We start from the raw sequence: 11,947 nt of genomic DNA, 5'->3' as shown, positions 1-11,947 counted from the left end.
CCACCGGGGGGGGCCGGGAGCCCCGGAGGGGGCCCATGTGGTGGCTCCGGGCAAAGGCTGATGTCCCGGGGATGGAGACCCCCGAGGGGTCGGCGGGGTCGGGGCGGGAGGAGACCGGGAGTGGGGCAAGCGGGCTCGGAGAAGGAGGAGGAGACCGGGATGGGGAGGGAGGGGAGAGGGGGGGGCCCGGCTTGTCGGTGCCCCGCCCGGGGATGGGAGGAGGAAAACCTCCCGCCGTCCCTTTAACAGCCAGCGGCGCTGCTCGGAGTTCAGGCCGGGGTCAGGGGGAGTTCGCAGCCCGGGTTTCACCTCCGAGCTGGCGGCGTCGGGAACCCCGAGGAACCGCTGCTGCTTCTTCCATCGCCGCCGCCGCCGCCTCCTCCTCCTCCTCCCGTTCCGTAGGACCGGCCGGGAGCGCGGGGTATGGAGGAGCAGCAGCAGCAGAGGAGGAGGAGGGTGGAAGGGAACAGCAACCGGCGGCGGCCCCCCCGGGGCTGAGCCATGAGAGTTCACCGAGACCTCGGCTGGTTGGCGGAGGCCACCGGGCGCCCAGGTAAAGCGGAGACGGGGGGGGGGGGGGGACGGGACGGGGACGATGACGCCCCAAAAAATTTAAAAATAGGGAAACTCCCCCAAAAAGCAGCTCCGCGGGAGCTTGGCTTTACCCACCTGGGCGGGGGGAACCGGCACCGGAGCGGAGGCGGGGAGGGGAGGTCCCGCTCTCCCCCCCCCCCCGCCCCGGCCGTCCCCCCTCTCACCTCGGGGCGGGGGGGGGGGGAGGAAACGGGGGCGGGGGGCGCCCGGGGGGGCACGGCCGGCCGCCTCCCGGGACCGGGGCGCATAAGAGCCGGGGAGGCGCCGCGGGGAGCCGGGGCAGCGGCACCGCGCAGGTAACGGCGGGCGGCGGCCCCGGGTGGGCGGACAGACGGGTGGGGGGCACCGGCCCGGTTCACCCCCCGCCCCGCGTTCCCCCGGCAGGTGGGCTCGGGGGTGCCGGGACGCCGGCGGGGCCGGGGCGCGGCGCTGGCGGCGGCAGCAGCGGGTGATGTCACTTTCTCCAAAAGCCTCCGGGGGTTTTCACCCCCCTCCCGCCCCCCCGGCCCGCCGAGAAGCGAGCCCCCATATAAGCGGTGGCACCGGCCAGGCGGCCGCGCAGAGCGGCCGGGACGTGGCGGCGTGCGGGGCTGGGGGCTGAGCCCCGACGCTCCCCCACCCCGCACCCCGCGCGTGGGCTGAACCCCCCGACGTGCGGGTCGAGTCCCGTCCCCCCCCCCACGCGTGGGCTGAGTGCCCGGGGCCGGTTGCACCGCTGACGGGGCGGTGTGTTGCAGGGCGGCGGGCGAGGAGCGGGATGCTGGACGCCATGGAGGTGCCGAGCCACTCGCGGCAGCTGCTGCTGCAGCTGAACACGCAGCGCACCAAGGGCTTCCTGTGCGACGTGATCATCGTGGTGCAGAACGCGCTCTTCCGCGCGCACAAGAACATCCTGGCGGCCAGTAGCGCCTACCTCAAGTCGCTGGTGGTGCACGACAACCTGCTTAACCTGGACCACGAGATGGTGAGCCCCGGCATCTTTCGCCTCATCCTCGACTTCATCTACACCGGGCGTCTGGCCGAGTGCGAGCCGGGTGGCGAGCAGAGTCTGGGCGCCGTGCTGGCCGCCGCCAGCTACCTCCAGATCCCCGGCTTGGTGGCCCTTTGCAAGAAGAAGCTGAAACGCAGCGGCAAGTACTGCCACCTGCGTGGGGGCTACGCGCCCTACAAGCTGGGCCGGGGGCTGCGCGCCGCCACGCCAGTTATCCAGGCCTGCTACTCGGGGACGCCGCGGCCCGTGGACCTGCCGCCCGTGGAGCCAGCAGCGCCGCTCAACACGCAGTGTGGGGAGCTGTACGCCTCGGCCGCCCAGGGCACCCCGCTGCACCCCCACGGGCTGTGCCCCCCGGAGCGCCACTGCTCGCCGCCCTGCGGCCTCGACCTCTCCAAGAAGAGCCCCACCGGCCCCTCCGCCCAGCTCCTGCCCACCGACCGCCTGCTGCCCGGCGAGCCCCGCGAGCCCTCGCTGCCCCCGCGGCACGACAGCCCCCCCGTCAGCGCCGGCCTCCTGGCCGGCCACACCGCTGCCTACAAGGACTCCCCGCCAGGCGGCGAGCCGGGGGGACACCCCCACGCCCCCGACCCCTTCCGCAGCACGCCGCCCTGCGCCGAGCCCCCGCTGCCCCGCACCGACGGGCGCGAGCTGATGTACCGCTGGATGAAGCACGAGCCCCTGGGTCCCTACCTGGACGAGGGGGAGGCGGAGAAGGAGCTGGAGCGGGAGGAAAAGGCCGAGTCGCCGCCCACGGCGCCGCAGCCCCGCTACCCCAGCGTGGAGAGCAACGACCTGGAGCCCGATAACAGCACGAGCGAGGAGACGGGCAGCAGCGAGGGCCCCTCGCCCGGTGACGCGCTGGACCGCTACTGCAACCACCTGGGCTACGAGCCGGAGAGCCTGGGCGACAACCTGTACGTCTGCATCCCCTGCGGCAAGGGCTTCCCCAGCTCCGAGCAGCTCAACGCCCACGTGGAGGCCCACAACGAAGAGGAGCTCTATCACAAAGCGGCGGCCGAGCAGGCCGTGCCCTTCCTGGACAAGGGTGGCCCGGGTCTGGGTGACATCCTGCGGCCCTACCGCTGCTCCTCCTGCGACAAGTCCTACAAGGACCCCGCCACGCTGAGGCAGCATGAGAAGACGCACTGGCTGACGCGCCCCTACCCCTGCACCATCTGTGGCAAGAAGTTCACGCAACGTGGCACCATGACCCGCCACATGCGCAGCCACCTCGGCCTCAAGCCCTTCGCCTGCGACGCCTGCGGGATGCGCTTCACCCGCCAGTACCGCCTGACCGAACACATGCGCATCCATTCGGGCGAGAAGCCCTACGAGTGCCAGGTGTGCGGCGGGAAGTTCGCCCAGCAGCGCAACCTCATCAGCCACATGAAGATGCACGCGGCCGGCCCCGACGGCAAAGCCAAGCTGGACTTTCCCGACAGCGTCTATGCCATGGCCCGCCTCACTGCCGACCAGCTGGGGCTCAAGCAGGAGAAGGCAGCCGAGCTGCTCTCCCACACCTCGCACTTCTTCAGTGACCCCAAGGCCATGGAGAGCCTCTACCCTCTGGCCAAGTTCACGGCCGAGCACCTGGGGCTGAGCCAGGACAAGGCGGCGGAGGTGCTGGTGCAGGGTCCGCACCTCCACGCCGAGGCCGCCCGGACCATAGAACGCTATTCACCCCCCTAGCGCCGGCCCGGCCGGGGGGCGGGGGGGGCCACCGGGCTCCCCTCGCTGCCCCGTGTGGAGCTGGGGGGGGGGGACGAGAGGTGGTGGGTGCTCGTCCCCTGGTGCTGCCGACGACCTTGGAGAACTCGCTCGTAGCGGAAGGTCCCGTGAGAGCTGCCCTGGGACGGCTGGACGGCGGGTCCCTTGAGGAGCGCCCCAGCTTGCCCAGGAGAAGCCGATAATTCAGGGACTGACCTCGCAGCGCAGCCCCCCCCTCGCCGCAGGGGGCTGCCGGCACCCCGACATCGGGGCGGGAGCGAAGCACAAGCTGTGAGGCCGGGCTGCGCCCCGAGGCTTTGGAGGACATGAGCCCGCTCCTTACCTCAGGGCCGTCCCCGGTGCTGCCCCCCGGGCGAGGGGACGCCCTCGGCAGCCGCCCGCATCGCCCCGGCCCCACGGCGGGACCTGTCGGCGCTCGGCTCTGCCACGACGGGACACGGACTGTGCCGCCTCCACTGCCGTGGGCCCGTGAGTAGTTCGTCCATCGTGGCCGGAGTGACGCCTCCGAGCTGCCGGCAGCCGTCCTGAGCGGGACTGGCGAGCGTGGCCATGCCGGGGCTGGGGGGTGTGTGCCGGCCAAACCCTCCCGGGGCCATGCCGGGAGCTCGGGGACAGACTGATGGAGGGGGACGGCGGGGTCTGAGCAGCAGGCACAAGGCGGGGGGATGGCGGTCATGTCCGTGCCGGGGGGACCGGGGAATCACGATGCTCCTCGTCCCGGAGCAAGCACTGACCTCCCGGCCCTAACCCCGGCACCGGGGAATCGCGATGCTCCTTGCCCCGGAGCAAGCACTGACCTCCTGGCCTGAACCCCGTGGCTCAGCCGCCGGCACCCCGTGTTTTCGGGAGGTGGGGCAGGGCCTGTCACAGACTGAGCCCCTGGGCCCTGCCCCAGCAGGCGCCTCACCATCAGGGATGCCCAGGGCGCCCCGGGGGGCCCCGGGACCCGGCAGCTTCACCCTTGGGTGGCCGCTCGCCTCAAAATTTTTTTTTTTTTTTTTTTTTTTTTTTTTTTTCCAAAGATACCCGTCCCCAGCGCGGCCGGGTCGGGCCGGGGAGTTCACGACAAAGACAAAGCGGTCCGGTTTGTCAGCTACGGGGAGGGGGACAGGGGCTGCGGGAGGGGGCCGGGGGGGGGGGGCGGGGAGAGCCGAGGGAGGCGTGGGGCTGCCCCAGGCTGGGCTGCGGTGACCTGGGGCCGAACCCCCCCCCCTCCCTCCCCGCGGGGCACCCCTTGCCGCCCCCACACCCCCTCTCCTGCCTTCCGCTCCGTGCCGGCGAAACCCCCCCCGGCCTGGACCCCCCCCCCGGCCCGTGCCCTGACACCTCTGCCTGGGGCTAATGTGAAGCTTCTCCCCCCCCCCCAGCGCCCCCTCCTCTCCTTTGCACACGAGGCCCCGGGGCGGCCGCCAGCAGCGACTGTCCCCGGCCTCGCAGCCACTGTGCCTTAGCCTGAGCTGGCCGCTCCTGCCCGGGTGCCCCCCTCGCCCCCCCCCCCCTCCCCCGGGCACCCCAGTGCCGGCACCGTCCCTCCGGAGCTGCCGTGGGGCGAGCGGTGGCAGCGCCCAAAGCACAGCTGGCAGCACCCGAAGCACAGCTGGCAGCACCCAAAGCACAGCTGGCAGCGCCCAGCCGGGCCGCCCGCCCCCTCTGTATCACGTCCGATTTGTACACGGGCTCCTCGCCCTTTTTTTTTTTTTTTTTTTTTTCTATAGTCGAAACCGAACGAGCAATAAAATGACATTAACACGCGTGGCCTCGCGTCCTTCTCTGGCCGGGGGGGGGGGGGGGGACACGGGCCACGACGACGGGCCACGACCTGGCTGGTGCGGGGTTTGGTACTGAGCGGGGCTGGGTGTGATGCTGGGGGGCACAGGCTGCGCCGGGGAGACGGTGGGTACGGAGCCGTGGGGAGGGGAAGGGCTTTGCCGTGCGTCTGCTTTTCCTGGAGCCCCCTGGGTTGGCGGGGGGCACCGGTGGCTGCAGGTGGGAGAGCCGCCCTCATCCTTGCAAGCACAAACGCGTCCCGCTGCCGTCCCTCCCCGGTGCCCCCCCCGTGCCCACCCCTGCCCCAACCTTGACAGCAACTTCCCTGCTGACGGCAAACGAAACGACACGCTGCACAGACAAAGTGTTTAATACTAAAAATTATTAAAACCATCTGAACAAAAAATAGCCCGAATGCGGCCACCTCCCCTAGATACAGGCTCCCCACGGGAGCTTGGGGCAGCAGCCTGGCACGGTTGGCCCCAGGCACGGGGACGCTGAAGCCAGCGAGCCCCCGCTCCGCTTGCTGTTGTGCCAGTGATCTGGTGGCAGCAAGACCTCCGTCCCACGGCCAAGCCCGCGGCACGGTGCGAGTGGTCAGCGTCTGGCAGAGCCGCAGGTCTCTCCGAGCTGGCGGTCCCCCAGGAAGGGCCTTGCAAAGCAGCCCTGGGGCAGCTCCATTAGAAAACACACATTTAAACACCCGGCGTGGAGGAGAATGCAAAGTCTGCGTGCTGCTTACAGCCAGCGTGGTGCTGCAGGCACCGTACCGGGGCGCGGGTGCTGTGGCCCCAGGTGGGCTCAGCCGCGGTGACGGCTCCACGCGCCCTGCGGCAGGCGTGGGTATCCCAAAGTCTCTGTTGAACGGGCTCTGCTCTGCAGCACAGACCCTCCTTCGCTTGCAGCCGCTCTGGATGGTGCCCCGAGGCTGGGACATCCATACGGCACAGGTTAGCAAGCGTAAACGTGCCTGTCTTCATCGCTGTGCCATGCAGCCCCACTGTGGTCGGGCGCTACTGGGCCTCCAACCCCGGCGCTGGCCCTTGCCACGAGGCTGGGTGGCCGATCCAGGGGCAACGCTGGGCTTCCTGACACAGACATCGGGTCCGAGCCACCCACGCAGGAAAGGAAAACGCTGGGCTCCGTTCTACTGCTTCCTCCGCCACCTTTGATGCTTCCCTCCCACGGCCACGGCGCCCCAGCGGGGACCGGGGACAGCCTCAGGGTCACTCCCACCCTCTGCTCATGGGACTGGGACTTGACAGAGCTCCAGGGGCTCCAGTTCGCGGGTTAATGCTCCCTCTTAAGCTTCTGTATCTGGCGTGTAAGTGGGCTGGGGAAGGGAAGACTCGGTGGTGGGACAACGTGGCGTGGAGGAGGCTCAGCAACCCCCCGACTCTGCACCAGCTCCTGGGGTGGGATGGCCCAGTGACGAGGCAGCGGGGTCCCTTCACGGCTCCCTCCATGGTGAAAGGGCAACTCGAGGGGGGACACCCCCACAGCTGGGCAAGTGGTGGTGGTGGGGGGGGACCGGGTGCTGCCCCGGTTCTCTCCAGCCCTGCCCAGCCCTGCAGCCACGAGCAGAAGTTGGAGCCCACACGCAAGAGGAGCCCGTGGTGATGTGAGGACACGCGGGATCTGTGGGACAGCTGGTCCTGGGGTCCTTAGGGACTTGGAGGATCTTGTTAGCCTCATGCTGAGTCTTAGGTCAAAAATGTGTTTAAAGGTAGTGGGGTGGGACTATGGGGTTTGGGGGGAGGAAGGAAGGGGCAGGTAATGGCTGGGGTCAGCAGGGGAGCAGAACAGAAAGCAGCTGTGGGGGAAGTGGGGGGTGTTCAAAGCCTCCCCCCGCCCCAGCAAAGCAGGCAGGGCACACACCTGAAAACTAACCTATATGGAAATCTGCAATGAAACTCAACAAGCAAACCCTGCACCAGGGAGAGGACAAGCACCTCCGCAAGCAGCACCCCCTGCACGGGGCGGGCGTGGGGTGGGGAGGGGGCCGGAGGCCTGGGGCTGCCTGGGCCACGCAGGACAAACAGGCTGGGGCAGGAGGGAACCTGCCCGTGAAGTCCACGGCCTCTCCGAGGGGCACAAGCTAGACTAAGCAATCATAAAGTCTGCGCTGGTGCATCCCTGGTCTCTGCCCTACGCAGCCTACAAACCCGAAGAGCCACCGACTCGTGACTCGAGCTCTCTGCAACCAAGCAAACCAAGCAAAAGGCTGGCGATCCGGCACGGGCTCACCCAAAGCTTCCCTAGCCAGCGGGGCTCGCCAGCTCCGCTCCGGCACTGCCCGAAGGCTGGTGGGACCCTCAACGGCCCAGCCTCCGCGTGAACCATCCACAGCAATGACCTTCCCAGCTGGTCTGCCCTCGAGAGGGGGGGGCCCTTCGCAGCGCGGCCATTCTGGGGTGGGTTGAAGACGTGGCGTTTATTGTTCGTGGTGGGCTGGAAGGCGATGGCGGCATGTGGTGAGGGCTGCCGCTGAAGCCGGTCTCCCACCGCAATAGGCTGCATGACTCGCTCAGGGGCTGTCGGCCCCGCTCGGCCCCCTCAGCCCTCCTGGGCCCACTTGAGGAAGGTGGGGATGTCCCGCACCGGCACGTTGCGGGTCAGCGCTTTAACTCGCAGGTTCCGGTCGTCCGTCAGCAAAACCACTTCCCTGAGCAAACGGATGGGATCGTCTGCAACGAGAGCGAGCGAGCAGCGTAAAGCTCAGACCTCCCCGCTCTGCCCCAGCCCTTGCACCCGTCCCACACCGTGCTGTCTCCACACCACGGCCTCCCCAGCCCCGGGGCCACCCAGCACCCCGGCGGTGCTCCCAGCTCCCCGCTCCCTGCCGAGGTTTCCTGGCGTGGCTCGGAGACACCACTTCATCTCGAAGGTTGCCTTCTCCCCACACCCTGCGCTGTCATGGGGGATGATTTGTGATCTCTGCCCGCAGCCCCGGGGCCGGGAAGCTGGTGAGCAGCGCTGGGGTCCCACGCTGCCCGCTGCCCACATGGGGTGCGCCGTGCCGCAGGCAGGGAAGAGGAGGTCCCTCTGCCTGACCCAGGCCAGGAAGACTGCCCGCGACCCTGGCTCCAGCAGGAAGCTGGTGCTATTATTCTGGTGATCTCATTATAAGATCTAAAACCACCCCTTATTTTTTTGCGAAGCTTTTTGGAGTCGCCACTGACACCGAGGCGTTTCTGGCTGGGGCTCAGACAGCCAGAGAGAGTTGAAGCCTGAGAAATAACCGACGGGATCTTGCCCCCAGATGGATGAGCTGCCCCGCACGCAATGCGCCGGGCTGGGATGTGGGAGCCACGCTTACGTGTGTGCGAAGCAGGGGAAGCATATGGGGTATGTGTAAGCAGCTGGGTCCTGTGACCAGAGTACTGTTCCTATGAGCACAGGAAACACAGTGCCTCTGAGCCAGGACGGGAATGGAAAAAACAGAGTTTATGGGAGCCCAACATGGGCCCAGATTGGCTGCGCGGGGAGCAGCAGGACGAGGGGAAGGGGAGGGTGGCCAGGAACACGGGCTGTGGTCACGGTGTCAGGGCTGAGGATGGTGGGGCGAGCACCCCGGCCAGCCTGTGCTGGGAGGAAGGGGAGCAGGGGCTTGGTGGTAGGGCAGGCCAGGGGGCCGAGGGCTGCTGAAAGCGGGAGCGGGAGGTTTTGTGCGGACACTTTAAGAAATGTGTAACAATAAACATCCTCTGCTCCGCGCTGGTGACGCGCCTCCTTGTTACAAACCAGAGGCTGTCAGCTTGTCAGGCCCCATTCCCCATAATCCACATGATTTCAAAATTCAGCATCATTTGCACATAAACATTTGGTGACGGTTTCTCTGTGAATCTGACAAGTTAAGCTGCTAAGAATTCGCACTGACAAATGCGGGTTGATTTCTTGGGCAGCTGCTGATGCGATTCCCATCCCCAGTGCCCTGGCAACAGCCTGGGGCCTGTCTGGTCCCAGCACACGTGGCTGATACCAACTGGGCATCGGGAGGGAAAAGGGCCCTGGCTGGGAGACACCGGGGCTTGCAGGGAGGAGGCTTGTTCTGGCCCTTTGTCACCACTGCTAGCACCATGAAATTGCTCCGTGGACATTTACGGTGAGCTTCTCACAGGCTGGGGCATCCCCGGCGCAGTGAGGTGCGCATTTGGCGATGAGGTGAGAGGGCCACAGCCTGGGGCTGACCGGAGGCAGGAGGTGGCACCTTGGTGTTGAAAGAGGCAAAATGTGGGAGGGGCCGTGAAAGAGAAACGAGAAGGGTCCGTGGGATGCCACAGAGAAGGGACAAGGAGGATATGCGATGTTCTACCTTTGTTGGAGGGCATGAAATCCTTGGCCTTGTCATTGCAATAGTGGAGGCAGCAGGACAGAATCAGGTCATCATTGTTTCCCTGGAAGAAAAGGGCAGCATTACCCCTGGCAAGAAAAAACCCTGCAACCCCACCACCCTGATTTCTGCACCGCCCCTGAGACACTGCCGCAGCTCAGTGGAGAGCAGGGCTGCTCGGAGCCGAAACACATGGAGCCCGCAGGAGCCTGCTCAGCCGCCTGCAAAGGTGGGGACAGAGCTACCCCCTGCCCAGAGCTCGCGGATCCCAGGGTCCCTGGTTCTCCCCCAGGGAAGCAGTGGCCAAGAGCCTCCAGCCCGCGGCATCAGGACCTCTGTGTCCCATCCTCCTGGGGCCGGGATGTCCCTTACCTGCTGGCCGGTGGTGTCTTCGCTGCGGAAGGAGATGGACTCCAGCTCGTTGCCTCGACTGGTCAGAGCCCTCAAGCAGTTGTCCCGGCTCTCAAATCTCTCCTCCAGGAACTCGATGGACTTCCTGGCTCTCTCCTGCACTTGGCGGGCATAGCCTGCAGCCCGGTGCTCCATCTCCGGGCCCTTGGCCAGGCCATCCAGCTCGTTTATCACTTCAAACAGGAAGAGGAGGTACAGTTACTATGGGACAAGGTGCTCCTGTGACCTGCTGCTGGAGCACACAAGTTGCCAAGGCCTTGGGGCCGGGGCACTGGGAGCTGGCTCAGGAAATCTGGGTTCAGCTGCCGCAGTGTCCCTGCACTCCTGGACTTGGCTGCAGGTCTGGAAAAGCTTTGCTGCCTTCCACCTCCGTGGGTCACCTGGCTCGGCCCCGAGCGTGCAGGCACCTCACCCCTGCAGCATGCGGTAATGCTCCCTAAGGGCACCTCGCTCTGCTCTGCAAAATGCCAGACCGCCACCGTGCCCCCTACCCCATGATCCTGCCTCACGACCGACGGCACCTCCGTGTGTGCGCGAGGGTGTCAGAAAACCACGGCCTCCTGCAGCCCGCTCCTCTGAGCACAGCGATGGCCAGCAGCACCGTGCCTCCTGCCCCGCATCGCGCTGCCCAGCTCTGCGCCTCTCATTGCCCTTTCAGACACGGAGAGCTGCTGCCTTCCTGCCGCAGGGCTGCACGTGGGAACAGGGGCACGCGTGGGAGCAGGCAGTTCCCGCTCTGACACTGTTTCCCGCACAAGTCCTGGCCCTATTTTCCCACCTGAAGCCGCCATCCCAGGCTCCCGGCAGGGGACACGTTCTTTCCAACACCTCACCCATCTGGGTCTGATACAGGGTTCGCACATCTGTCCTGACACATGCTGCTCAAGACAAGCCTGAGCCTGGGATCAGGCGGATTCCCAGCCCATTTGCCTTAACTGGAGCCCGTCAAGCCTTAGAGCCTCCTGTACTGCTGCCAAGCAGCTGGCAATCCCAGCCGCTCCGGCCCCCCGAGCCCAGCAGAAGCCCGAGGGACCCCAGCAGAGCTCCAGGAGGGACCCACCCTCTGATGCTGGGGCCGCTGGAAGAGCCGCTCCATCGCACAGCGAGCGCGCGCGTGCGAGCAAGATGCCGCCGAGGCGGCTAGCGGCGAGGCCGGGCACACGAGCGTGCGGCCAGATGTGCGCACGAGCGTCCTTGCCTGCATTCGTGCACAGGGCTGCGTGTGCGCGAGGCCGGGCGCGCGAGAGCTGGTGTGCACGTGTGCGCGAGGGAGCCTCTGTGCGCACAGTGTGTGTTTTAGCCATGGCTTCATTTCTGAAGATTGTTTCCGAGCCTGGAGCCAAGTCCTGAGTTCAAGTGGGAACTATGCATTCCTTGGGGGTTCGGGGAGAGAGCTCGGGGTCTGAGGCCTCTCCCCAGTGCTGTGAATCACTGCCCGGGGAGCCTGCGTGATCGCTCTGTTCCATGGTGAGACTGGCACTCACTGTCTGGGTATTCAAATTAAAGCTGCATGGAGCTGCTTTGCTCTTCGCTGGCCGGCGACTCTTCTTGCTACCGACCTGATGCTGCCATTTCCACACAATGCACGGCTGGGCCCGGGGTGGGGGGAGCCGTGCAAGAACGGAACATCAAACAGGAAAAGCTGGTATTCCCTCCCGAAATCCGCCTTCCTGCTTCCAAGCTAAACAGGCTTCAAAGGGGAGGCTTGTTTGTGCTTCTGCACCAGGCCTGGCTTCTCCATGGCGGGGTCAGCCTCAAGGAGCACGGAGCAGGTTAAAGAGCAAGAGAAACAAACCCAACGCGAAGCCGCGCGCTTAACCCCTTGCTGCATCCCCGGGAAGAGAGGGGAGGAGTGCCCCGTGCTGGGGGAAGGGCACCGTGCGTGTCTCTGGTCTGGTGATGGGACATGGCACCAAGGCCTCTGCCCCCAGCAGCCACGGGCCCCCGGCTTACCCCAGGGGAGGAGTTCCTCCTGCCCGCACCCGGGTCTCAGCACTGATGGCTTTCCTGGGGGACAAGGGGGGATTTGACCAACGTCCGCTGCGGACAGGGAGTCGCTGGCTTCAGGGTGCTGCAGCAGCAGCTGCGGGGGAGGCTCATGGCAGGCAGTGGGAGAGGAG

At 66.6% G+C, this 11,947-nt stretch overlaps 2 protein-coding genes across 4 annotated transcripts in view; one reads left to right on the top strand and one right to left on the bottom strand.

The window, feature by feature from the left end:
• Window positions 1-228: 228 nt before the first annotated feature.
• On the top strand, window positions 229-4,891 carry HIC1 (HIC ZBTB transcriptional repressor 1). Its single transcript, XM_075771375.1, has 2 exons — window positions 229-553; window positions 1,332-4,891. Exons 1-2 carry the CDS (start codon window positions 502-504, stop codon window positions 3,275-3,277), a joined length of 1,998 nt encoding a protein of 665 aa, XP_075627490.1. The 5' UTR covers window positions 229-501; the 3' UTR covers window positions 3,278-4,891.
• A 544-nt stretch (window positions 4,892-5,435) lies between these two features.
• The window catches only part of SMG6 (SMG6 nonsense mediated mRNA decay factor), a 117,524-nt gene continuing 111,012 nt past the window's right edge, over window positions 5,436-11,947 (bottom strand). For all 3 annotated transcript variants that reach the window (XM_075771257.1, XM_075771255.1, XM_075771256.1), the window contains exons 17-19: window positions 9,789-10,000; window positions 9,399-9,480; window positions 5,436-7,770 (exon numbers count right to left, since the gene is read on the bottom strand). In XM_075771257.1, coding sequence (XP_075627372.1) covers window positions 7,640-7,770; window positions 9,399-9,480; window positions 9,789-10,000 — 425 coding nt within the window. In that variant the 3' untranslated portion in view covers window positions 5,436-7,639. The remainder of the gene's footprint in view (window positions 7,771-9,398; window positions 9,481-9,788; window positions 10,001-11,947) is intronic.

The sequence above is a fragment of the Balearica regulorum genome, chromosome 19, assembly GCF_011004875.1.
Source record: "Balearica regulorum gibbericeps isolate bBalReg1 chromosome 19, bBalReg1.pri, whole genome shotgun sequence".
Taxonomy (NCBI): domain Eukaryota; kingdom Metazoa; phylum Chordata; class Aves; order Gruiformes; family Gruidae; genus Balearica; species Balearica regulorum.
The sequence above is the reverse complement of the archived record's forward strand: the minus strand, read 5'-3'. Positions and strand labels throughout refer to the sequence as shown.